We start from the raw sequence: 25,162 nt of genomic DNA, 5'->3' as shown, positions 1-25,162 counted from the left end.
CCTGCTTTGAATGGGACAGAGTGTGGCACACAGCTTGCCGAATCCCAGGGTCTACCTATTGGTACCCTGTAACCATCTCTCTTTTCAGGGTCCTTTAGATTCTGTTTAAAATCCTAAAGGTACTTGTTTACATTAGAAGGTGCAGGTTATTTCCTAATAGGAATAACCACTCTTTTGTCATTTTTATAAGCTACTCTTCTGTACAATGCTGTCTTTTTGGATGGGCCACATTCGTTGTTGTGACAGAGGACCTAGCATCAGCCATTCAAAGAGAACATTCTGCCTCCTTGGTGTCAAGTGATTTTTTTTGGTAATGCTAAGTGTGGGCCAACAGGAACACTGGTTTTCCCACTTGCGCCTCGGCTCTATGTGTGGTGTCAGGGTGCCAAGTTTTGTGACGGCACCACATTTTTTCACTCTGGCTTGTTTTTGTTGTTAATTCTAACTGTTGCTTTGTTTTTTGTTTGGTTGATTGGTTTGGTCTTGCTAGGGCTTATCAAGGAACTCATCTTACACTTGTAGCCACCTTCACTTTTCAGAAGCGCTCTGGTCTAGCAGTTCCGGGGCTAACAATTTCAGGGTTTAATTAGCTGAGACACAAAAACCATTTGTCACTCAAATTCTCACACAGTGACTTGGCAAAATGAGATCTACTAGATTTAGGGTAAAGATGAAGGGAAGAGAAAAACAAACTAGGTATCATTTCATTCTAGGTGGGTATTATTATGTGAGAACAGTAAGTATTTGACTTCTCTATTTCCAGATTCAAATTGTTAGTGCAGCTCAAGTAGAGATACAGGAACAAGAGAGTAAATATTCTTAGAAAAATTTTCATTTCAAATTATACATACATAAAAAATGACCAGGGCAAAGATTTATTTACTTGTGCTTTACATCATATTAGCTCCTTCAACTAAAATGGTTTCCTCTTGTTATAAAAGAATGTAATTCTCTCTCTTATGAATTTCTTCCTCTTTCAGAGATTCAGAGTCAAATTTATGAGAATACTATTGAGCCTAGCACATAAAGCTTTTATGTAAAGTTTATCAGATTGAGTATTTGAGAAGAGGAGGATCCCAGGGAGGAGAGAAAACTATTAATGGAAAGTAATCGGCAGGTTAAATCCTAGAATAAAACATCCCAGGGGTTCTGCAGATGGTTCTGCCTTAGTATTTTTTCCTCCTGTACTTCTTATTTAGAAAAGGTTTTTTCTTACTAAACAAAACGAATTTAGTAAATAATAGTTCACCTTTCTAATCTTCTGTATTAACAATATACAAGTGCCAAATTAGAACACCTGATCAACACGAGGTGACAATGGTGTTCCAGCAAAGAGAAAGGAAGCCAATGATAGCCTTATGGTGAGTAAATGTATGATTTCCATTAGATTTTATCAAATATATTATACAGATCTCCATTAATATCTCTCTGGGATCAAGGAGCCCAAATAAAGAACACTTGTAGACAGTCAAGAGGGTAAGAAAACCATAAGAAATAGAGAATCTGGGGTCAGGGAGGACCCTGCCATGGGCCTCCTCCTTTAGCATCGTCGCCAAATTATCTGCAAGTTTTTCAGATTGTGTGTTACTTGTGTATTTTGAACCCTTCTCACTAAAACCATACTCTCTACCGTCTACGAAGTTTCCATTCCAATATGGTCTGTTAGTTTACAACAAATGTTTCTATGGCATCATTGAGCTCATTTGTGACCAGTAAACAAGAGAATTAACTCAGTGTAACATGGAATTGTTCTGGCTCCTAGGCATGGGCTCTGGAATAACAGAAGTAAAATTTTAACTGTAAGGATTAAATGAAAAAGTTCTCAGTCATTTTAGCTCTATTTTTAGAGAAATAAAAGGAGTGCCTGCACCTGGGGTTCCTCCTCAGAGTGGCATACCCTAGGTTTTGCATGATTCTGCCCCAGAAAGGTTACACTTCCCCTGTGCTCTGAGTTCCTCTTCCACCTGCTTTGCTCAACACTCAGAAGCCAGTATTCCTACGTGATTGTTTCTGTGCATTTTTAATATCCCCTGAGACAGCCTTCACCACAAGATGAGCTGCCAGCCTGGGCTACCCAGGTTCTCTCTGGAGGTGCAATTATTGTTTCTGTTAGTGCTTTAGTTACAAAGCTGTGCAAGTTTCGAGTTTATCCCTGATCTTATTTTTACCGTAAGCTCTTGTTCTTTTTAATGAACAGTTTTGTAGAATGTATTGTTTTTCAGGAATATGTATCTTGTGTTATAGTAGAAATCCTGTACTTTGCACTTAGTGGATGCTTAATAAATGCCAATAGATTATTTATAATTAATTATCACAAGAATTTAAAAGTGATTCCAAGGAAAGACTGTATTGAGAATGAACCTAATTACAAGAATTGAGCAAGATCATTTGACTCTCTAGAGAACAGAATTTCTAACAGTCATTTTAATTTGCATGATATATTTATCTCTATTGTTTTAGAGAAACAGAAGCCAACTTTTCATTTTCAAGGATTGACGAACAATCATTCACGAGTTCTTGAAGTTGAGTAACAGGAAACTGTACTTGTTTTTCAAACCACTTGGCAATTGTGAGAAGCTGCTGGTCACAAAATGCACGCCCAATGAACTGCAGTCCTATTGGCAGCCCTTGGTTTGAGAGTGCTACAGGGATACTCACTGCTGGCAATCCTGAGGAAAGGAAAGAAACCCATTAGTTGATTAATTCTCTGTACTAAAAGCAGAGACCTCTTCCACTTTCCAGTGCTAGTAAGTATTTAAGACAGGATAAGGTTTAAAAAAACAACATAGTGCATTATGATAATGCATATATACTTCCGTACCATGCTTTGTTCCCTTAACAATATATCTGTGAAATCACTGTATCAGTTCACAGAAACCTTCTTCATTCATTTTTTTATAGGTATATAGTAAGTACTCCATTGCATGGTTTTACCATAATTTATTAAACCAGGCTTCTATGGTTGGGCATTTAGGTTGTTGTCAATATTTAGCTATTTCATACAATGTCCCAGTGAATACCTTCTATACATGTATTTTGGTATTCTTGAATGTTTCTTAGATGAAGAGGGATTGCTTTATCATAAGATAAGTACATATGTAATTAGATATTGCCAGATTCCCCTCCAAAGAAGTTGTACCATTTTGAATTCCCACCAGCAAAATGAATGCTTTATTTTCTTAAAGCCTTGCCAACAGAGTGTGTTGCTGAGCTTTTGAATTTTTGCCAATCCATTAGATGAGAAATTAGCTCAGGGTAGTTTTAATTCCAGATTTGGGGCAGAGAAAATATAAAAACCCAGAACATCTTGTTATGCCATAAAACAAGGAAGTTTTCAATAACTAATGGGAACAGTTTTAAAGGATACATACAACTTGAAGGGGCAACTATTGGCCAAATTTGGAACAATTTGAGCATCAAAAACAATAATGACAGTAATTGCTTATAACATACTGAATTTAAAAAAAGGAAAGTTCTTCTTTAGAGAAACTGCTAGCTAATAAATGCAGAAGGAATTATAGAATTAGAGAAGACAGAATTTTGTAATTCTTTAAGTAATAATTAGTTCAGGAAAGCATCATCAATGGCTGGTAAAATAATTGGGTTCAAGATTATTGAGAAATAGGATATATACATGGTCTCAAAATGTCACCCCATAAATTGCTTATAAATGATAAAAGGAAAACAGTACCCTTATAAGGAAAACATCTGGTGGTTATCTCCTTAACCAAGTGGTCAACTTAGTTTCCAAAAGAGGAATAAACTGAATTTAACTGTTTCCTGATGTGAAGAGTATGTAGTGTTGTAGTGTTTCTGTCAAACACGTTTCCCTCAGTCCAATCATGATGAAACAATTTGACAAATCCAGATTATGGATGAGACACTCTACAGAAAAAGTGTACTGGGCTCTTCAAAAAAGTCAATGTCATTCAAAAGAAAATTTTTAAAAGGTGGGGGATTTCTTATAAGAAACTATGCAGGACAGAAGAAAGTAGCACAACATTATTTAAGTGCTAAAGACAAGAAAACCAGAATCCTATATCAGCAAAATTACTTTTCAAAATGAAAGGGAAATCAAGATGTTCTCAGGCTGGGCACGGTGGCTCATGTCTGTAATCCTAGCACTCTGGGAGGCTGAGGCTGGACAATTGCTTGAGCTCAGGAGTTAGAGACCAGCCTGAGCAAGAGCAAAACCCCATCTCTACCAAAAACAAAAAATTAGCCAGGTGTCATGGCACGTGCCTGTAGTCCCAGCTACTTGGGAGACTGAGACAGGAGGATCACTTGAGCCGAGGAATTTGAGGTTGCTGTGAGTTATGATGATACCACTGCACTCTATCCGGCGTAACAGAGTGAGATTTGGTCACACACACACACAAAAAATTCTCAGAAGGAAAGCTAAGCGAATTTGTGGCCAGCAGACCTTTCCTAAAAGAATAGCTAAAGAAATTTCTCCAAACAGAAAAGAGGTGATAAAAGAAGGAACAGAGTAAACAAAAGTATAGGTAAATAAAATAGACTTTCCTTTTCATCTTGAGTTTTCTACATTATTTTAATTTAACTTTATTTTCTACATTATGTACGATAATTGAAACAAAAATTGTAACACAGCCTGATGTAGTTCTAAGAAAAACTAAGAGAGGTGGGGTGACTATTCTAGATTTTAAAAAGATACTATAACCAAATGTCATATATTAGGAGAAAAAATAATTTATAAAAGACATTTTTGGTACAACTGAGAAAATTTGACTATGGACTATATTTGGATTACTAATGAATGAATGTTAGTTTTCTTAGGTGTAATAATGAAATTGTGGTTATGTGGGAGAATTTATTCTTAGAAGATTTGTGCTAAAGTGTTTGGACCCCAGGTAAAGTGTTATGATGTCTGAAACTTTCTTTAAATGATTTAGCTAAAAACAAAGTGTGCGTGTGTGTAGAAAGAGAGAGAAAAAGAGAAGAAGAAACAAATAAGGCAAAATATTAAAAAGAATGAATCCAGGCGAAGGCACATTAGTATTCATCATACTACTTTTTTAGCTCTTCTGTGGGTTTGAAAGTTTTCAAAATAAAAGTTAAAAAAAAAAACCAGTAAGACTATTGGTTCAGAAAACATGTGTATGTGGTGTGTGGTGAGAGTATGCGCACATGTCTACCTGTACACGCACATACACACATTCCTTCCTAAACATTCCAAAAGGACAGGCTATCGCTTTTAGGGAACAATCTAGCTAGAACTTAAGTTGAAGACAAGGCTACCTGCCTAAGAATTTGAACAAAACCAAAATGTTGTTGAGGTATCCTTACCTGCCATATTTACAGCCTGTGTAAAAATATCGTCCTGGGCACTTCGTGTTCTGTTGTCTTCTTTGATGAACTCCAAGTATGGTACTGCCTCACTCAAGGTAGTGGGAGTTAGCAAGACATCTACTCCAGAGTTAAAAACATTCACAAAGTCATTAGCAATGAGGCGTCTCACTTTCTGGGCTTTGATGAAATAATTCTCATAGTTTCTATGGGGAAAAAAATGGATGATATTTTAAGGACTTTTTGTATTTTTCCTTGAATCAATTCTCTTCCATTAGGCTTGATAAAGAACCACGGAATTCTTGAGCAGGCATCACTAAGATTTCTAACAACACATAGAAATGAATTCTGTTCAACTGTATTGTTATACTAGTTTGTATATCTAGAATTTAATCAATCAGAATTCACTATTAGATGCAATTCTATACATATAATCACAAAAAATTAATAATTCCAGGGATATCAGTAACCCACAACATTCATTTTCAGGTGAGGAAAATAAAGCACATAGCAACTAAATGACTTTCTAAAGGTTACAAAGCTAGACAGTGGTACAGTAGGTTAGAATTTTCTGTTATAATGCCTTACTTCATCTTTAATATAATGATAACTAATTATTATAAGGACTCTGAGGTTTTGTAAAATTCTAGCATGCCATTTGAATTAGACACTAGGAAACATTCCTACAAAATAGGTTCTGAAAACAGAAGCTGGGGAAAGTATGCAGTGTTTGAATTTTGAATGTTATGGATAGGCATAGCCCAGGAGTAGAAATGTGAAATTCAAGAAAGAATATTTATTTTACCAAAAAAATTAAGGAAAAAGCCAGACATAGTAGTGACCATAAATCAATGATGCAAGGATAGGGAAAAAGAAAACGTTTTAGATCCTTCTGAAGCTGTTAAGAAAGATTAGAAAAAAGAACTAACTGTTCTAAACCTCAGTTTCCTCAACTGTAAAAATGGATATAACAACTACAGTTCTACTGAGGGCCAAATAAAATAAGATAAAAATATAAAATCTTTTTTACTGTACAAGAGTGCTACAGAAATATCAGATATCTTTACTATCATTTGACTACAGGGTCTACAGAGAGATCAATGCATGCATCACATATAATATATGCAACAACTATAACTGTTGGTGGCTTAAATACTACACTAACAGCATTCTCAAAATCTAAATTTTATAATAGAACAAATATTTGTTTTTTAAGAAGAGGGACCCTTAAGAGGTGATTAGGCTATGATGGCTACACCCTCACGGGTGGGATTGGTGCTATTATAAAAGGGCCAGTTCAGCTCTCTCTTGCCCTTCTGCCTTCCATCATGGGATGGTGCAGAAGAAGGCCCTCACCAGATGCTGGCCCCTCACTCCTGGACTTCCCAGCTTCCTGAACTATGAGCCGATAAATTTCTGTTCATAATAAACTACCCAGTCTCAGGCATTCTGTTACAGCAGCAAAAATGAATGAAAATACCCTGCCTTCTAAACAACTAGAAAACTGGACAAAACACATGAAACAACATTAAACAACAGGCATTCTGGAGAAATACTTCCGAGAGATGGAATGCAAATGAGGTAACACACTGATTTCCCCAGATTAATGCATGGAGGCAGTTTTCAGGCCTCATTTCAGAGAAGGGAGTTAAGTGGGTTGTGGTGGGTGTTCAATAAGTTAGAAAGACAGAGATCTGAAGTTCAGGGAGGTAAGGACAGCTAGAATTTGCAAAGCAGAGTACTGAATAAGAGAGAGTAGCACATAGATAGAGCTCAAGAGATCTGCAGAGATCCCTTGAATCTTTGGCTGAGTACTGATCTATACGTGCATAAGAAGAAACTTCCAAGGCTGGGGAAAGAATCACCAAAAAGTAGCAGGCCAAATAATTCCTAGAGCTCATACAGGGTTAGAAATATTACAGTTTGTGTTCCCAACAGCCAAAGTAGAAAGACCTCATAATATATGGGCATATGGTGAAAATTTTCAAGGGTATCACCTTAAACTAAGGCTAACTTAGCCCTAGACTGAAGGGCTGCTTTGGACTTATCCTAACAAAGCTTAAAAGGAAGACTTAGAAGGATCCAACATATTCCAAGCAACTTAATTGTGTCCCAGAACAAATCTCAATACTGTTTAAAGGAATATAACAAAAATTCAGCAAGTAACAATGTGAAATTCACAATGTCCAGGCATGTAAAGCAGAAACTATGACCCATATCCTGGGTGAGGGGGAAAGCAATTAATATAAACAGATCCAGAAATGTTGGAATTAGCATATAAGAACATTAAAACAGCTACTATAAATGTACTTTATATGTTCAAGAAGGTGGAGGAAAAGATAACATGAAGGAACTAAAGGGGTAAGAAAACCTAACTGGAATTTCTAGAGGCAAAAAATACAATATATAGACTAAAAAATAAACTGGTGAGAATTCGTACATAGAAAAAAGATCAGTGATTCTGAAAATAGTGATAGAAACTATCCAAAGTGATGTACAGAGAGACAAAAGATTGGAAAAGAGGAAGAAGAAGAAGAAGAAGAAGAAAAGGAATGGAAAATCAGTGAGCTGTGGGATGACATGAAGCAGATTAATATACACATAAATGGTATCCCAGGAGGATGGGGAAAGGACAGAAAAAACATTTGAAGATATAATGACCAAAATTTTTCCAAATTTGATTCAAAACCTATAATCTCATGGATCAAAGAAGCTCAAAAAACCCCTAAGGAAAAGAAATATACAGAAAACCACATCAAGTATTATCACAGTTAAATTCCTGAAAACCAATGATAAAGAGAAAATCTTAAAATCACCCAAAGGAAAAAAAGACACGATATAGAGAGGAATGAAGATAAGAATGACAACAGACTTCTCAGAAACTATGTAAGCCAGAAGACAATGAAACAATGCCTTTAAAGTACTGAAAGAAAAAACTATTAATATACACTTTTATATCCAAAGAAAGTATCTTTTAAAATTAAAGGCAAAATAAAGACTTTTACATATAAACAAAAGTGGAAAGCATTCATTGCTAGCAGGACTGTACTAAAATATTAAAGGAAGTTCTTCAGGCAAAAATATCAGACAGAAATTTAGAGCTATACAGACGGTGTGAAAAGCACCAGAAATCATAAATATGTAGGTAAATATAAATGATCCTTTTTCTCTCTTTTTAAGAGGAAAATTATTATTTAAAGAAAAAAATGAAAGCAAAAAAAGGTTAAAAGAAAGAACAGATGGGACAAATAAAAAGACAAATGGCAAAAGTTAGATTTAAATGTGGTTCAAAAGTAAATATTTATGTCAATTAAAAATAAACTCTGGATTCCAAATTCAATAAATTTGTGTTTACTAAATACAAGGTAAGAGAAAAATAAAAATCCTATAGTGAAGTATCATATGAATAAAAAGTGTTAGGACTGTTTACAGTTCCTGGCATATAAGTTGACTTTTTAAGATAAAAAAAAAAAGTACTCCAAATCCCACTTTTCCTATCACCCATGTCTACCCCCTTAAACTTAAAGAAACAAACACACAAACAATCCCCCCCATCCCACAAAACAAACAAGTCCTCCCTAGTTGGAACTAACTCAGAAGCAGGGATACCAGCAGTAATTCTCACTTCCTTTTATCAGTACCCCCAACTGGTGACCATGGAAGATGCTTTCAGATTCCTCTCCCTCAATTTCTTTTTATGCTGTTACAATGACCTATATAATTCATCAACTTGTACCCTGAGATATATATGATTCTAATCAGTAATATTTGGCAAATGTAACATCTTTAGCTTAATAAAAGTTTTTCTTTAGAAAACTTTTAAGCAATATTTCATCTTCTTTTCCTACTACAAAGTCATTACAAGCATCTGGTAAATATGGATAAGAATCTTTTAATATGGAACATAATCAAATAGTATTTTTAGAAAAAGTAATCCTAGCTATTAGCCCTGAGAAGATGCACAGATGAATAAAATGCTTTCTGCCCTTGAGGGCATGGAGAAAACCTCCAGGAAGCTACTCGTTACAATATCCAATCTTACTTTTTCACACTTCTCAGGTCCTCTTACACAGACTTGATGGTATGGAAGACAAATATGATTCACAAGATTGTGAATAAACTTATAATGAAGACAATCTAAGTAGGAGACATAGTAATTTAGAATTATTTCTTGGAGCAAACAGATACCTAATATAAGGAAAAACTAAATTGATTCACTAAATTTTCAAGAGACAATAATATAATTCCCTGCTTAAAGCTCTTATATCAATAAGCCAATGTGGCAATAATGGCCAGAGGACATTTAATGAGACTAAAATCCTTAAGGGCTTCCTACTCACAGTCATCTCTCATCTGTGGGAGACTTGTTCCAGGACTAACCCTGGATACCAAAGTCTGGGTATGCTCAAGTCCCTTATATAAAATGTATGCATATAACCTATGCAAATCCTCCTGCATACTTTAAATCACTTCTAGATTACTTTTAACACCTAAAAACAAGTAAATGCTATGTAAATAGTTGTTATGCTTTTAAAAATCTGTATTATTTTTTATTGTTATTTTTTTATTTTATTTTTTGAATATTTTTGATTCGTGGTTGAATCAAAATTCTGTAAATGCAGAACCTATGGATCCAGAGGCCTGACTGTAGTTTGTACTAATCATTTAGCTAGAGTGTCAATTTTTTTTGTTTTTGAACCAGGAACCAAAAGTACCATAAACAGGCCTTTTCTAATTCAAATAATAAAGACTTTGTTTCTTTAGTAAATACCTTAACGTATAAGACCTGACAGACACGCTACTACTTTACTCTTGAGGTTTCAAGAATAGAGAAAATTCCTCAACTAATTGACTTACTCTTTTAATAAGAAAAAATTTCCTGAGAGAATTCTTCCTCTCACCACATCATTGAACCCTTCTCGTCTAGTTGCAGCATACATGGCTTCAGTGGACACATCAATGTCACATCTGTGACCTGAAAACAAAGAGATAAACATTACTGGAAAAGGAAGTATAGTTTTGGCTAAAACTAAGCCTAGATTCACATTTTTGTGACCAATAATAAAATTTAGGAAGCTTTACCTTAATGGTTACTTTGCTCTACCTGCCTTTTGACTGACTGACTGACTGACCAGTCATGGAGAGAGAAGAAAATAACTAAGAAAGAAACTTTATTTGTTTACTCCCTCATTCATTCATTCAAACATTTATTGAGCTCCTTCCCTGTGCCAGGCACTACATTAGCTGGACTGACCATACAAATGTAAGACACCATCCTTTCAAGACAGTCACAGTCCAGAGAAGCAAACTGAACACAGATATTTATGATGAATGACAAAGGTAAAATGATTCACTGATTTACTTTTCTGAATCATTAACATTATCTCAGGCGATAATTTTTTTTGTCACTAATAAGCAAAACTTTCAAATGTTTGAGACAACTACGTTAAAAATCCAGAAAACCCACCATCTTACCATATTCTAGCCCATCAAATCTTGCCATATTCGATGCCACTTCTGATGTGCACAATACGTGGTAGCAGACAATTGAATAACTGGTGTGGGGAAGGGATACATCAATTACTTTGGCTCCCTCAGATTCAAAGAGGTCAGCGGCTTTGGACCAAAGAGATCGTACTTCACTTGATAATTCTGGTACAAGATATTCCTTATAGGAGAAAGTCAAGATGCAGAAATTGGAACATTTGTATATATGATTTTATAAAAATTTGTACTCCAGGACCTTTGGTAACACATTAGAAAATATGATAAAATTGCTGGTAGGTAGCCAGAAAGATTGAACCCATTTAAGAGTGTTTATGGTATGACAAACATAGTACTAGATATTATGACCTAGATATAATAACATAAAACATTAGAGATCTGATTGGGGAACATATTTGTTAAATGTTCATTATGTATCAGATACTATGCTAGATGTTTTTCAAAGGTTCTCTCATTTAATGCTTTTAACAAGCCCAGGATATAGGTATCATCCTTCATTTTATTAATGAAAAATATTCAGATGACAGGTTAAGTAACTTTCCTAATGTTACATAGCAGGTAAGTAGAGGATCTTGGATTCCAAACTAAGTCTGTTTTAAAATCTGTTTTCTAAATTCCTTTTTTTTTTTGGAGACAGAGCCCCACTCTGTTGCCCGGGCTAGTGTGTCGTGGCATCAGCCTATTTCACAGCAACCTCAAACTCCTGGGCTCAAGCAATCCCGAGTAGCTGGGACCACAGGCATGCGCCACCATGCCCGGCTAATTTTTTTAATATATATATATTTTTTTTTAGTTGTCCAGCTAATTTCTTTCTATTTTTTTAGTAGAGACGGGGTCTCACTCTTGCTCAGGCTGGTCTTGAACTCCTGAGCTCAAACGATCCTCCCGCCTTGGCCTCCCAGAGTGCTAGGATTACAGGCGTGAGCCACCACACCTGGTCTAAAATCTGTTTTCTAAATTCTTAAAAGAAGGCACAGATATTACCTTAATGAAATATTTTAAATAAAGTAGTATTTCTCTACAGCAGTGGTCTCACCTGGAGGCGATTTGTCTCTTTGTCTCTAGCCAGGGGACATTTGGCAATGTCTGTAGACATTTTTGGTTGTGGGGTTGTGGTGACGGTGGGGGTGCTACTGGAATTCAGGAGTAGAGGCCAGGGAGGCTACTAAACATTTTACAATGCACAAGACAGTCTCCTACAACAAACAATTATCTAACCCAAAAGACCAATAGCACTGAGGTTGACAAACCTCATTATTCTGAATGGTAACTTATCTTTCTAGAAGATCTCTGAAATGTTTAAAGCATCAATATATTGCTAAGTTTAATATTTTTAAAAGGTCAGTAATTCAACATGATTACATTCATGTATGAATTATTCGATCGCTACTGTAATATGTGTTGTAGTGTAATAATAAAGATGATAACATTTATTGAGGTCTTACTATGCAACATATGGGTTTGGGCTAAGTCCTTTACATAAGGGATTGGCAAACTATGGTCCACAGGCCGGATGTAACCAGCCACCTATCTTTGAAAATAAAGTTTTATTAGAACACAGACACACTCTTTTGTTTACATATTGTCTAAGGCTGCTTTCTCACTATAATGGCAGAGTTAAGCAGTTATAATAAAGACTGTATGGTCCACAAAATCTAAAACATTTACTATCTGTCTCTTTACAGAAACAGTTTACAGACCCTGCTTAACATGACTATTACCTCCTAAATCCCTGAGGTCAATATTTTTATTATCCCCATTTTACAGATGGGGAAATTGAGCTTAGAGAGATTAAGTCGCATGGCTAATAAAAGTGGCAGAGCAGGGCTTCAAACCCAATCATTCTGCCTTCCACGCCTGAGGTCTCTATTTGACTTGACAATATTTCTGTTAAGTAATGAAAGGAAGAATTTACCTTTGGAATTCCTATACATAGTTTGCTCACATCTGTCAAATTGGGAAGCACAAATGGTTTAACGGGATCTTGTACTGTGGTAGAATCTTTGGGGTCATGTCCAGCCAGTATACCTGTAAGGAGAAATACTTATGAGTGACAGATACTGTTTTACAGTGAAATTGTTTCAAATGGTATAGAATCATAAAAATACCCAACACAATTGCTGCATCATCCACATATCTGGTTAAGATTCCTGGCACATCCATTGAATTCACCAGGGGAATGAGACCATGACGAGAAACTAAGCCATAGCTTGGTTTGACACCAACAAGCCCACAGTGGGCAGCAGGATTTCTGGTTGATCCTCCTGTGTCTGATCCTAAAGCCCTGGAATTTAAACAGAATTATCTTTAGAAGAATGACATATCTCTAATTATATTTGAAATCTACCCTTTTAAATGTATGTTTTTAAATGTTATTTTCCCCTGATTATACAAAAGTAACACATGCTCATCTTAGAGAATTCATAAAGTGTAGAAAAGTGTAAAGAGATAATCCAATATTCCATTACCCATAAGCAAAAACTGTTAACATTTTGGCATATGGACTTCAAATCTTTTTTAAAATGCATTTTTCTTTTATAGTTGAGATCATTCTATAACCATAAGTTTCCATCCCTTTTTTGCTTATCATGAGTCTTTCATTATGGCATTAAAATTACTGAAAATATAAAGTATATATAATATTCCATCATATAAATTGGTGATTCTCAATATTTTAAAGTCCATTCTCCTACTGCTATACATACAAATCTTATACTTTCCTCTGTTACTTGATATTTAAAATAAATCATATTAATGGCTATTTTATACTATGCTTTTACAAACTAAGCACACCCCAGAAATTCAGATACAGCCCTTTTGCTACTCCATTTAGAATCATAAAGATGTACAATAATTTACTTAAACATTTATGTTGTTTTCAACTAGATTAACTATATAATAAATAACTTTGTAACAAAACCTTTAAACATAAATCTTTGCCTATATGTCTGAATACTTTTTAGGCTACCTTCCAAGAAGTAGAGTTAATGGGCATAAACATCTGCCTATTATTATAAATTCTTGATATATATAGTCAAAATCACTTGTCAGAAAGATTATGCCAGTTTATATTCCTAATTGCAGTAAATCAGATTGTGTTTTAATGTTTCAGTATCATCACTGAGTACTAGCAGTTTTTAAAAATTTTTGGTAAATTTGATAATCAAAAAGTTTTGTTAATGTGCATTTTGGAACAATTTTTCACATTTATTAATATTTGTATTTGTAATACAACTATGAAATGACTGTTCATTTTTTTATCCAATTACCTACAGAGTTTGTGCTGTTCTTATTTTAAAAAACCAAAAATTAACCTAGAGGACATTATGCTAAGTGAAATAAGCCAGTCACAAAAAGACAAGTACTATATGATGTCACTTACATGAGGTACCTAGAGTAGTCAAATTCATAGAGACAGAAAGTAGAAGGGTAGTTACCAGGGACTAGGAGGAGGGTTAATAGGTACAGAGTTTCAGTTTTGCAAGATGAAAAGAGTTCTGGAGATTGCACAACAATGTACTTAACACTTCTGAACTGTACACTTAAAAATGGTTAAGACAGTAAATGTTATGTGTATTTTACCATAATTAAAAAAACTATCTCGATGCAATCCCCATCAAAATATCAACGACATTCTTCACAGAAATAGAAAAAATAATCCTAAAATTTATATGGAACCACCAAAGACCCAAACACATCCCAAGCAAAAAGAAAACTGGAGGAATCACCTGACTTCAAATTATACTACAGAGCAGTAGAAATCAAAGCAGCATGGTACAGCCATTAAAAACAGATGCACAGACCAATGGAACAGAATAGAGAACACAAAGAAATCCACACATCTATAGTGAACTTAATTTCTGCAAAGGTACCAAGATCATACATTGGGGAATGAACAGTCTCTTCAAAAAATGGTGCTGGGAAAACTGGATATCCACATGCAGAAGAATGAAACTTAGATCCTTACCTCTTGCCATATACAAAAATCAAATCAAAATGGATTAAAGACTTAAATCTAAGACCTGAAACTATGAAACTAATAAAAGAAAACATTGGCATACCCCCAAAGCACAGGCAACCAAAGCAAAACTGGAAAAATGGGATCACATCAAGCCAAAAAGCTTCTGCACAGCAAAGGAAACAATCAACAAAGTGAAGAGACAACCCACAGGATGGGAGAAAATATTTGCAAACTACCCATCTGACAAGGAATCCATAACTAGAATATATAAGGAGCTCCAGCAACTTAATAGGAAAAAGAATAGTCTGATTAAAAAATGGGCAAAAGATCTGTATAGACATTTCTCAAAGGAAGACATACAAATGGCCCATAGGTGTATGAAAAAATGCTCAACATCATTAGTCATCAGAGAAATGCAAATCAAAACTACAGTGAGATTTCATCTCACCCCAGTTAAAATGGCTTCTATCAAAAAGGCAATAACAAATGCTGGTGTGGATGTGGGGAAAGGGGAACCCTTATACACTGTTGGCAGGAATGTTTAGTGTAACCACTATGGAGAACAGTATGGAGGTTCCTCAAAAAACTAAAAATAGAGCTACCATATGACCCAGTAATCCTACTGCTAGCTATATATGCAAAAGAAAGGAAATCAGAATATTGAAAAAATGTCTGCATTCCCATGTTTATTGTAGCACTATTCAGAATAGTCAAGATTTGGAATCAGCCTAAGTGTCCATCAGTGGATGAATGGATAAAGAAATTGTGGTATATATATAAACAATCAAATACTGTATAGTCATAAAGAACGAAATCCTGCCACTTGCAACAATATGTAGGAACTGGAGAACTTTATGTTAAGTGAAATAAGCCAAGCACAAAAAGACAAATCTCACATGTTCTCACTCATATTTGGGAGCTAAATATTAAAACAATTGATCTCATGGAGACAGAGATTAGAATGATGGTTACCAGAGGCTGGGAAGGGTAGGGGGGGTAGGGGGACAAAGTGGGGATGGTTAATGCATGCAAGAATATAGTTAGATAGATAGAATGAACAATATTTGATAGCACAGTCAAGTGACTATAGTCAACAAGTTATAGTATACCTTAAAATAAAGCTCTACAGAAAATGCAAATCAGATTTCCTTTCTTACCAAGTCCATTTAAGCTACAAAATCAGACTACTGCTTTCACAATTTTAAAAGATACATTTTCTTATTAGCATTCGCTGGCAGCTGTGTAAAAGTAAAACTTACATTTCCACAGGAATTATGTGTCAAAATGCCATCTTCTCAGAGCACATTCAGAAAGATGAACACTAAGTGGGATGATGAGGATAGAAAAAAGGCACCTAATCCTGCAGTCCTAACTTGTCAGAACTCTCATTAATATTAATGCAATGCTATAAAATTCCACAGAGATAAAATGAAATGGTTTTACTTGTTAATAAGATTTCAAGAAAACGGAAAAAAAAATCTGTAGAATTTAAATCTCCATAGCTCTAAAAAATATAAAAATTTATTGGTTGCAATGTGTGCATGAAAGAGCTTAGTTTTAGTGGACAATTAAGGAGAGATAAAATACATACAATATTACTAAAGAAACACATTCAATTTGGTTGAATTGAGACTGATAAAATAAATATAATAACAACCATATTTACTTACTCTTCTTTAGATGGTTAAGAATTGCTTCACAAATGGGTCTTAAAGTATGATCGATAGATTCTTACCAAATACAAAGTACGATAGATAAACAGAATCAGTTGCTAACATGGAAAAGACTTTACTTACTGACATACATTTTTAGTTGCAGATTTATGAAAACATTAAATATCCTATTCATACATATTAAGAGCATTTTTTCCTTTTCTTTCCTGTTTTCTTTTTTTTTGCAAAAGTCAGATTTAGCTGAAGGATAAAACATTACTAACAGTTTAGCTCAGCAGCACTCAGCTAAAGCCATGGTATATTTAGTCCTTAAATACTTTATAAACAGTGAATACAAAACAAATTATTTTAAAAATGAAATTCAATGAAGTCCATTTATGCTCAATGCTTTATTCTGCAAGATCCATAAAACCATGTTTTTAAGAGAACCAGATATTATAGAGGAAAAGTTTAAATATTATCTTACAGTTAAATGTGTAAAATACATGTAGTGTACTGTATACCTGAGTGTATTTATATGATATAGTTTTGATATACATTTGAGCACAAATAGCTCACTAAAAAGAAAGAAAAACACCAAGGTATGCACTACACCCTATTGTTGGATTTTGCCTATAGCTTATGATTGTTTGTATCTGGATAGGTTTTAAAGTACATATAAAGTATCTTACGCAAAGCACGTGAATGCTGATACAGCAGCTGCGCTCCCACCTGAGCTTCCTCCAGTTATTAGCCAATTTGAATCTTCCTTCCCACCACGTGGCTTCTGCTTCCTCTTTTCTCTAAACTGTTTTGAATAACTCCAGGGGTTTTTAACCGGTCCAAATACACCATCTGTGCTTCCAGATCTGAGATGAAGAAGTGAAGCAAGATACTTTAGTAAAACTTTCATTTTATGTGAAAATTTCATCTTCTGAATGTATTATTTGCTTCCGACATTCACTGAGCTTTTAATAATCCACTGTAGCAGGAATTGGAAAAGGCAGGAAGTCTGCTCAGATGTAGCTTTCATTAATTATATGGTTGAGGAGGATGGGAAGGAAGAGCATTTGTGGTAGAAAGTAGACAAAACTAGTCTGCTAAGAAAAGAGTCAACTGAAGATGATTTCCTTTATGAATTTAGGTCTTCCTGTTGAATAGGGTCATATTAAAATAGTTAAGAAGTCTTTTGAGGGAATCCCTCCCTTAGTCAGAAGTTCTAAGAAAAGCATTACAAGTGGAATGCTAATAACTTATTTTTAAACTTTTAAAATAATTTTATTCTCAGATAAAATGCAAAAATAAAAATAACATGTCAAATACTTTATACCCTTTACTCAGATGCACCTATTGTTAACATTTTATCCCATTTGCTTTATAACTTGCATACTGTGTGTATTTGTATACATGTACATATACACACTTCTTTTTCTGAGCCACTAAAGGGTAAGTTATTAATATTAATATATATATCATGACCCTTAATCCCTAAACACTTTAGTATGTACTTCCTAAGAATAAGGACAATCTATTATATAGTCACAGTAGAGTCATCAATCTCAGTAAAATTAACATCAATACAATACTTTTTTCTAATCTACTGTATGTAATCTAATTTTGTCAGCTGATCCAATAATGTACTTTGTGGCATTTTATCCCCATCTCAGATCTGGATAATATAGAGTCAGGCATTGCATTTAGTTATTATTGTCTCTTTAGCCTCTTTTCTTTTTTTTTTTAACCCTTTACCAGCCAATAGACATTGGGTTATTCTCATTTTTGGGCAATTATGAATAATGCCACTATAAGTGTTGCACTGAAAGGTCCTAATGCCAGTGCTTTTGTGTAAACATAAGTCTTCATCTCTTAGGTAAATACCTAGAACTGAGACTGCTGGGTCATATGGTTAATCATATGTTTAAGTTTATAAGAAACTGCCAAACTATTTTCCAAAATGGCTATACCACTTTGCATTCCCTAGCAACAATGTCTAAGAAATCCAACTACTCTGCATCCTTGTTGGTACTGGATATTTTCATTTTTAGTATGCCATGCTCATAGGTATGTAAATCTCATTGTGGTTTTAATTTGTATTTTCCTAATATATATCATCTTTGATGGAATGTCTACATAAATCTTTTGCTCATTAAAAAAATTGAATTGCTTATTTTCTTATTATTGAGTTGGAAAAGGTTCTATATATTTTAGATACCAGTTCTTTTTCAGATATATGTTTTGGAAATATTTTCTCTCAGTCTGTGGCTTGCTTTTTCACTTTTTAGTACTAGTATATTTCAAAGTACAGAAGTTCTAATTTTAATGAAGTCCAATCTATTGGGTTTTTTAATGGATTTATGCTTGATATGTTCTAAGAAATCTTTGCCTAACTCAAGATCATAAAGATTTTTCCCTAAATTTTCTTCTTTAAGTTTTATAATTTTAGGTTTTACTTTCCTTAGACTCTTTTAATCTGGAAGATTTTCATACATAGCCTTTCATTGTTTTTATGATATGATACTTTAAAAGAATGCTTTTCATTTTGGATTTGTCTTCTGTTATTAGATTCAAGTTACATATTCTCAGTTGGAATATTATATAGGTGATGTTGTGTCCTTAGAGAATCACATCTGGAGGCACACAAAGTCCACTTGACCCTCACTGGTGATGTTAATTTTGATCAGCTGATGAAGACAATGTCTTAAAAACCTTTGTTTGAGTTTACTGCTATGGATTATTAGTTCAAGGACTCTGTTTCTATGAAACAGGGAACACAGACCAAGCAAATATTACAAATCTGACAAGTGTGATAAAAGGGGAAATATACAATGCTTTTGGTGAAAGACTGAATGCTTTTCTCCAAGATCAGGATCAAGGCAAGAATATCTGCTCTCACCACTTCTACTCAGCAATGCACTGAAGGCCCCAACTGGTGCAATAAGGCAAGAAAAAGAAATAAGAAGAAATAAAACTGTCTTTATTTGCAGACTATACAACCATCTACATAAAATATTCATAGAATCCATAAAGGTCAACTAGAAGTAATAAGTGTGCTTTAATAAGGTCATGATGTAAAGTTTCTATGTACTAGTAAAAAACAATTAGAAATTGAAAAAAATACCATTTTCTATAGAATTAAGAAACATAAAACACTTGAGGAAAAATCGAACAAATTATGTGCAAGATTTATATGCAGAAAATCATCACTGAGAAAAATTAAATAAAATCTCACTAAATAGAGATACAGGATGTTCATGAATTAGAAGACCCATATTAAGATGCCAATTCTTCCCAAGTTAATCTATAAATTTAACACAATGACAATCACAATCCCATAAAATTTTTTTTGTAGAAATTAGCAAACTGATTCTAAAACAAATGAAAATACAAAGGACTTAGATTATGTAAAATGATTTTGAAAAAAGAACAAAGTTGGAAGACTCTCACCACCTAATTTTAAGGCTTATATAAAGCTATAATAATCAAGATAGTATAATATTGGAGTAAACAGAGATAGAACAGAGTCCAGAAATAGACCTACACGTGTTTGATTTTTGACAAAGAAATAAGGTAATTTAAGGAGGAAAGGATAATTTTTTTTTTTTTACAAATACTGCTGGAATTACTGGACATCTATATGTAAAAAAATGAACTTTATTCACCATATACAAAATTTTAATTCAAAATGGATTACAAGTTTAAATGTGAGAGCTAAAACAATAAAACTTCTAAGAGATCATCTTTGTGACCTAAGATTTCTTAGGACACGTAAGTATGAATCATAAAAGAAAACAACTGATAAGCTCCAGTTTACCAAATGGACTTCATCAAAATTAAGAGTTTTTTTCTTAGACAGAGTCTTACTGTCACCCTGGGTAGAGTATGCAGTGTCATAGCTCACTGCAACCTTAAACTCCTGGGCTTAAGAAATCTTCCTGCCTCAGCCTCCCAAGTAGCTGGGGCTACAGGTGCATGCCACAACACCCAGCTAATTTTTCTATTTTGTTTAGTAGAGATGTAGCCTCATTCTTGCTCAGGTTGGTCTTGAATTCCTGAACTCAACCTTAAGCAGTCCTCCTGCCTGAGCCTCCCAGAGTGCAAGGATTATAGGCGTGAGCCACCATTCCCTGCCCAAAATTAAGAGCTTTTACTAGTTGAAAGGCATGTTCAGAGAATGAAAAGATAAGCCAGAGACTTGGAGAAAATATTTGCAAATCACCTATCTGATAATGACTTGAATCCAGAGTATATGAAAGAACTCTTACAACTCTATAATAAGGTGACCCATTTAGAAAAATGGACAAAAAATTTGAACAGATAATTCACCGAAGAAGATATTTGGATGGTAAAATAGACACATGAAAAGGTGTTTAACATCACTAGTCATTAGGGAAATGCAAACTAAAACCAAAATGAGATATGACTATATATCTATTAGACAACCGACATAATCTCACAGAGGGACTAAGAAACTGGCATTAGAATCCTCAAGAAATCACCTCACTACTTTTAGGTACCTACATTCAGTGAAATTAAAGATACAGATGGAAGAAACGAAAGAGAAGAAAATTTCAATTTTACTTACCCCATAGCAAACTCATCTAAATTTGTCTTCCCCATTAGTAGAGCTCCCTGATCCAACAACTTCTGAACTACTGTAGCATTATAAGGTGGTACATAACCTGAAAAAAATTCAGTTATTTTTATGATAGGAGACAAAACAGTAAATATGTAAATCATATGCAGGGAACAAAATTTTAAACTGCAATTAAGCAATTCATATTGACATGTGTTAATTATTCCTAACTTAAATAGTAGGTTGACTTTATTTCAGGAGTTAATGTTTTCTACTGCTAACTGTATATGTTTTCCAAAGATAGTCTGTACTTTAATAATCTAAGATATTGACTTAAAACAGTTCTACAAAATACTGCATGATAGAGATGTACACAATTCATTTGAAACTAATCACAAATTGTTATTTTGCTCATTGTACTTGACTTTTTCTTCTCAGACAATGTTATACCTCACAGTAATTTTTATGTGCTTCTGGTTAGAAATAGATTTTTATTCTCAATTAAAATTTCCTCTAGCTATTGAAAAGCTCTAGTGTATATTCCAAAACAATTAACAATGGTCTACCTATTAGAGGAATGTGGGGCATATTCCTCATGGAATATTACTTTTAGTGTGTGGTGCTCTGAATAACCTTTTTTCCATTTCTTTTTTCTCCTAGGACCTTGATAAACAAGCTTCCTTTTGACTTACTAAACTCTAAAAAAATAAAACTAAGTATCACTATATTGTGCTATAAGAGAAGTCAGGAAATAGAAAACAACTGGTTAGTAGATGCTAGTGAATCTTCACATGATCCACGAGAGAGAGGGAATAATGGCCAGTTCATACTTATTCCTATGTTATTAATGACTTAGAGTTAGATGTCAGTTAGTGTGTTTGTGGTGATCAGTTATTGAATTGAGTCTTCCTAAATAGGATTTCTAAAACTTCTGAAATAGCATTCATTCATTAAGCTGGCCTACCTCTAAAGAATAATTCTGCATTTTGAAAGAGTAAATAGTAAAAAAAGTAATATTTCCTATCCTAAGTATTTCCTTCAAAGATATAATTAGTCTGAAATTGGTACTTTAGTATCTTTAAAGTAAAAAATACTTCTTTTCACAAAATTATTCATACTCTGATTAGTTAAACTTTACCTTTCAGCATATTTGATGCACATGTTGTCTCAATGCCAGACGTGCTAAAGTTGTCTTTTACTGCAACAGGAATTCCATCTAAATCCCCAAGTGACTGACCTGCATTAAAAAGCCAAAATAGTGAAATTGGATATTGGATAATAGTTCAAAATAAAAGGACATGTCAATACCTGTTATTATAATAACTGCTAGTTTTTGGCAAAGATACTTCTTTAGAAATCAAATTTGTTAGAAATTAATGCACTTGGACATTATAAAGCATCACAAATCCATTAGCCTCATTTTTATTATAACTTGTGGCAATTTCTTTAAATAAGGGTAGGTTTTATGTTTAAAGCTTCACTTGCCAAATGAAGACTACTAGATCCAATTAAACTCTTTCTCTAGAGATATAATGATTAAGTGTAATTAAAAGTAATTTACCGTTCTTATATCTTTTTTCTGATTCTTCAGCTTGTTTTAAGGCCACCTCTTCTGTTACAGTAATGTAGGCATTTAGAAACTTGGTCTTCTTGATAAGAGAAAGACATTTTTGACAGAGCTCTATTGGTGTAATTTGGCCTTGTTTCAGTGCCGCAGAAACCTATGGTATATAAAATTCAAAAATCTTTTACTGAGTCTGCAGAAGTTTCAAATATTATACTGAAGGGGGTGATAGAGTGGTTAAGTATAAAATTTTGAAGTGAGGCCTGGGTTCAAAATTAAGAAAACATACTCTCTCTAACTTAGATAGTGTAGTGAACGAGGGATAACACATTGATCAGCTTGAGGACAGGTGGAGGGCATGATCTCTTTCTCCCTAGCTAGCTTTCTGCTTTCAGAAGTTGAACGTTCTGGGGGAGTTGAGGCCCAGCATGGGTGAGGGATGGGTATGGGTAGATAATGTACAGAAGGTAGCTTAGCTACAAAACAGGCAGTCCAGAGAGAAAAAAGAGAAGTGAACTGGACAAGGCACTGCATGATTTTATGGTTCTAAATAAGATCTGTATATATATTGTGGGATTCAAGCAAGAGACACTATGAATTGAGAAAAATGCGTATAAAATATAGGTTCAAGAGCAAACTAAAAATAAACAAACTTTTCTGAAATTCTGTCTCTGATGCATTAGGAAGGATAGTAAAGAAAGAGTTAAAATAAACTACACTAAAAGTGACTAGAGCATGCATATTGACAGGAAGTAGGGCCTGAGATGAAGTGAGGACTGTGTAATATTTCCTGTAGCAAGTAATAATATGTACTTACTAATCAGATAAAAGGAATGAATAACAAGAAGTCAAAGATGACACCGAAACTTTGAAGATTATACAAAAAGAGAGTTGGATAAGGTGGGAGCTGAGAGATAAGGGGGCTAGAGGGAGAAGTAATATCGAGCATTTACCAAAAGCCAGGTACCGTTGCTTTATATAATTTAACCCTTTTCTTTCATTTAACCCTTAAGACAACCAGACAGCTCAAGTATTATTAATTTCATTTGACAAATGGAGAAACTGAAGCTCAGAGAGGTTGAGTGACTTGTCCAAAGTCATGCAAACAGTAAAGGATAGGGGACTTCATAAGATATGCTCCTCACCATTTGTATCTCTACTGGAGGCTTAGCTTGTCCTCCAAGTTGAGTCACATGCAACAAGCAACAGGAGTTTGCATTTGAGGAGAAAATCTGCAAATGATCTGTTCTCAGCTATTGAATAAATCATCAAAGTAATGGCATTCTTAGGGCAGAGGGTTTCAAATGTGAAAAGCAGTGGGATTAGAGCATTGAGAGGACCCCTAACGCTCACGGACAAGAGGAAAAGGACTTCCACAGGGAGGCTGCGGCAGTGCTGCAGGAATGGGAGGGCAGCGAGGCTTGACTTAAATTAAGGAGGTGACTTAGTAACAAGAAGAGATATTTCTGTTGAATAGTTTGTATGAAATATAAACTCTTTATAAAAAGCTAGAAACAACAGCAGTGTGTTCTAACATCGTGTATATGGAGTGGGAATAAAGAGGACAGTGGTAGGCTGGGCAGAAGGGAGTCAGAACTAGCAAAAACCCAAAGCTAGAGAGACAGAGAGATATAAAGGAAGACCTATCTCATGGCAAAATTATAATAATCGGGAAAATTGTGTCGCCACTTTCTCCCCTTCCCTGATTCCCCTCAGGTCCCCTAATACCTACTATCTTCCAGCTGCTTTCTGACTTGCCAACTGCTACAAGAGCTATGGAGTTACAGTTGTGGTTAGAAAAGCAAGAAATGAGACTGTAAATGGTGCTGATCTTCATTAGGACCATCTTAAGGAACTCCAGATTAGAGAAAATAAGGAAATTGGAAAAGAGAAGTGAAAACAGAGGATGCTAATTAGCTGATATGGACTAAGCATAAGGAGGAGGAAATATAAAATGTATGTACAGCTCCCAAGGGACAAAACTGCAGGTGTCAGATCTGAATATATAATAAAACAAAGTCACCTTAAAAAAAAATTCTCTCCGGGAAGCCTTTTGTTTAATGGAAACTAGGCCTTCCCTGGCAGTCACCGCTTCTCCCATTTGGTGCCTACCTACCAGGTATCATATTCAGTGTGTGTGTGTTGGGGGAGGGGGTGTACAGGCAGGTGTCCTCCCTGTTCCTCCAGCTTGTCTCTTCCCTCTTGTCTCAAACATCACAGGTCCTCTGAAGCACATGCCCTGGAGGAGATTATACCTCCCTCGTGTGCTGATCTAGTCTCCCTGGTACTACGTTTTATTCGTTGATGATTTTAGCACCTGGCTCCTGTCATCTTTGTTACTACTGCCTATTGTCACTCTTGCTCACTCAAACTTCAAGTCCGTGTACACTGACATTTGGCCTCTTGGTTCCTTGCCCTCACTTCACACAAACTTTTCCTTCACTTCACCGCAGCTGCCAACTGTCCTGGTCACTGCCCAGAATACATCATTACCAATACTCACATGATCTCCTAAACATCATTTAAAGTCATCCCACATCTCCTGCCCCTCAGCTCACTGATTTTTCTACCCACATGGCCAGCAAGAAATTGGGGACCTC

At 34.8% G+C, this 25,162-nt stretch overlaps 1 protein-coding gene across 1 annotated transcript in view; it reads right to left on the bottom strand.

Moving 5' to 3' along the window:
• Positions 1–2,406: 2,406 nt before the first annotated feature.
• QRSL1 (glutaminyl-tRNA amidotransferase subunit QRSL1) overlaps positions 2,407–25,162 on the bottom strand; it is a 28,334-nt gene continuing 5,578 nt past the window's right edge. The window contains exons 2-11 of the mRNA XM_045544112.1: positions 22,560–22,719; positions 22,137–22,235; positions 21,008–21,104; positions 17,118–17,294; positions 12,921–13,096; positions 12,728–12,840; positions 10,783–10,975; positions 10,165–10,282; positions 5,308–5,513; positions 2,407–2,669 (exon numbers count right to left, since the gene is read on the bottom strand). Of these exons, the coding sequence (XP_045400068.1) occupies positions 2,449–2,669; positions 5,308–5,513; positions 10,165–10,282; positions 10,783–10,975; positions 12,728–12,840; positions 12,921–13,096; positions 17,118–17,294; positions 21,008–21,104; positions 22,137–22,235; positions 22,560–22,719 (1,560 nt within the window). The 3' untranslated portion in view covers positions 2,407–2,448. The remainder of the gene's footprint in view (positions 2,670–5,307; positions 5,514–10,164; positions 10,283–10,782; positions 10,976–12,727; positions 12,841–12,920; positions 13,097–17,117; positions 17,295–21,007; positions 21,105–22,136; positions 22,236–22,559; positions 22,720–25,162) is intronic.

Source organism: Lemur catta, chromosome 2 (genome assembly GCF_020740605.2).
Source record: "Lemur catta isolate mLemCat1 chromosome 2, mLemCat1.pri, whole genome shotgun sequence".
Classification (NCBI taxonomy): domain Eukaryota; kingdom Metazoa; phylum Chordata; class Mammalia; order Primates; family Lemuridae; genus Lemur; species Lemur catta.
This window is presented reverse-complemented; position numbering and strand designations above follow the sequence as displayed.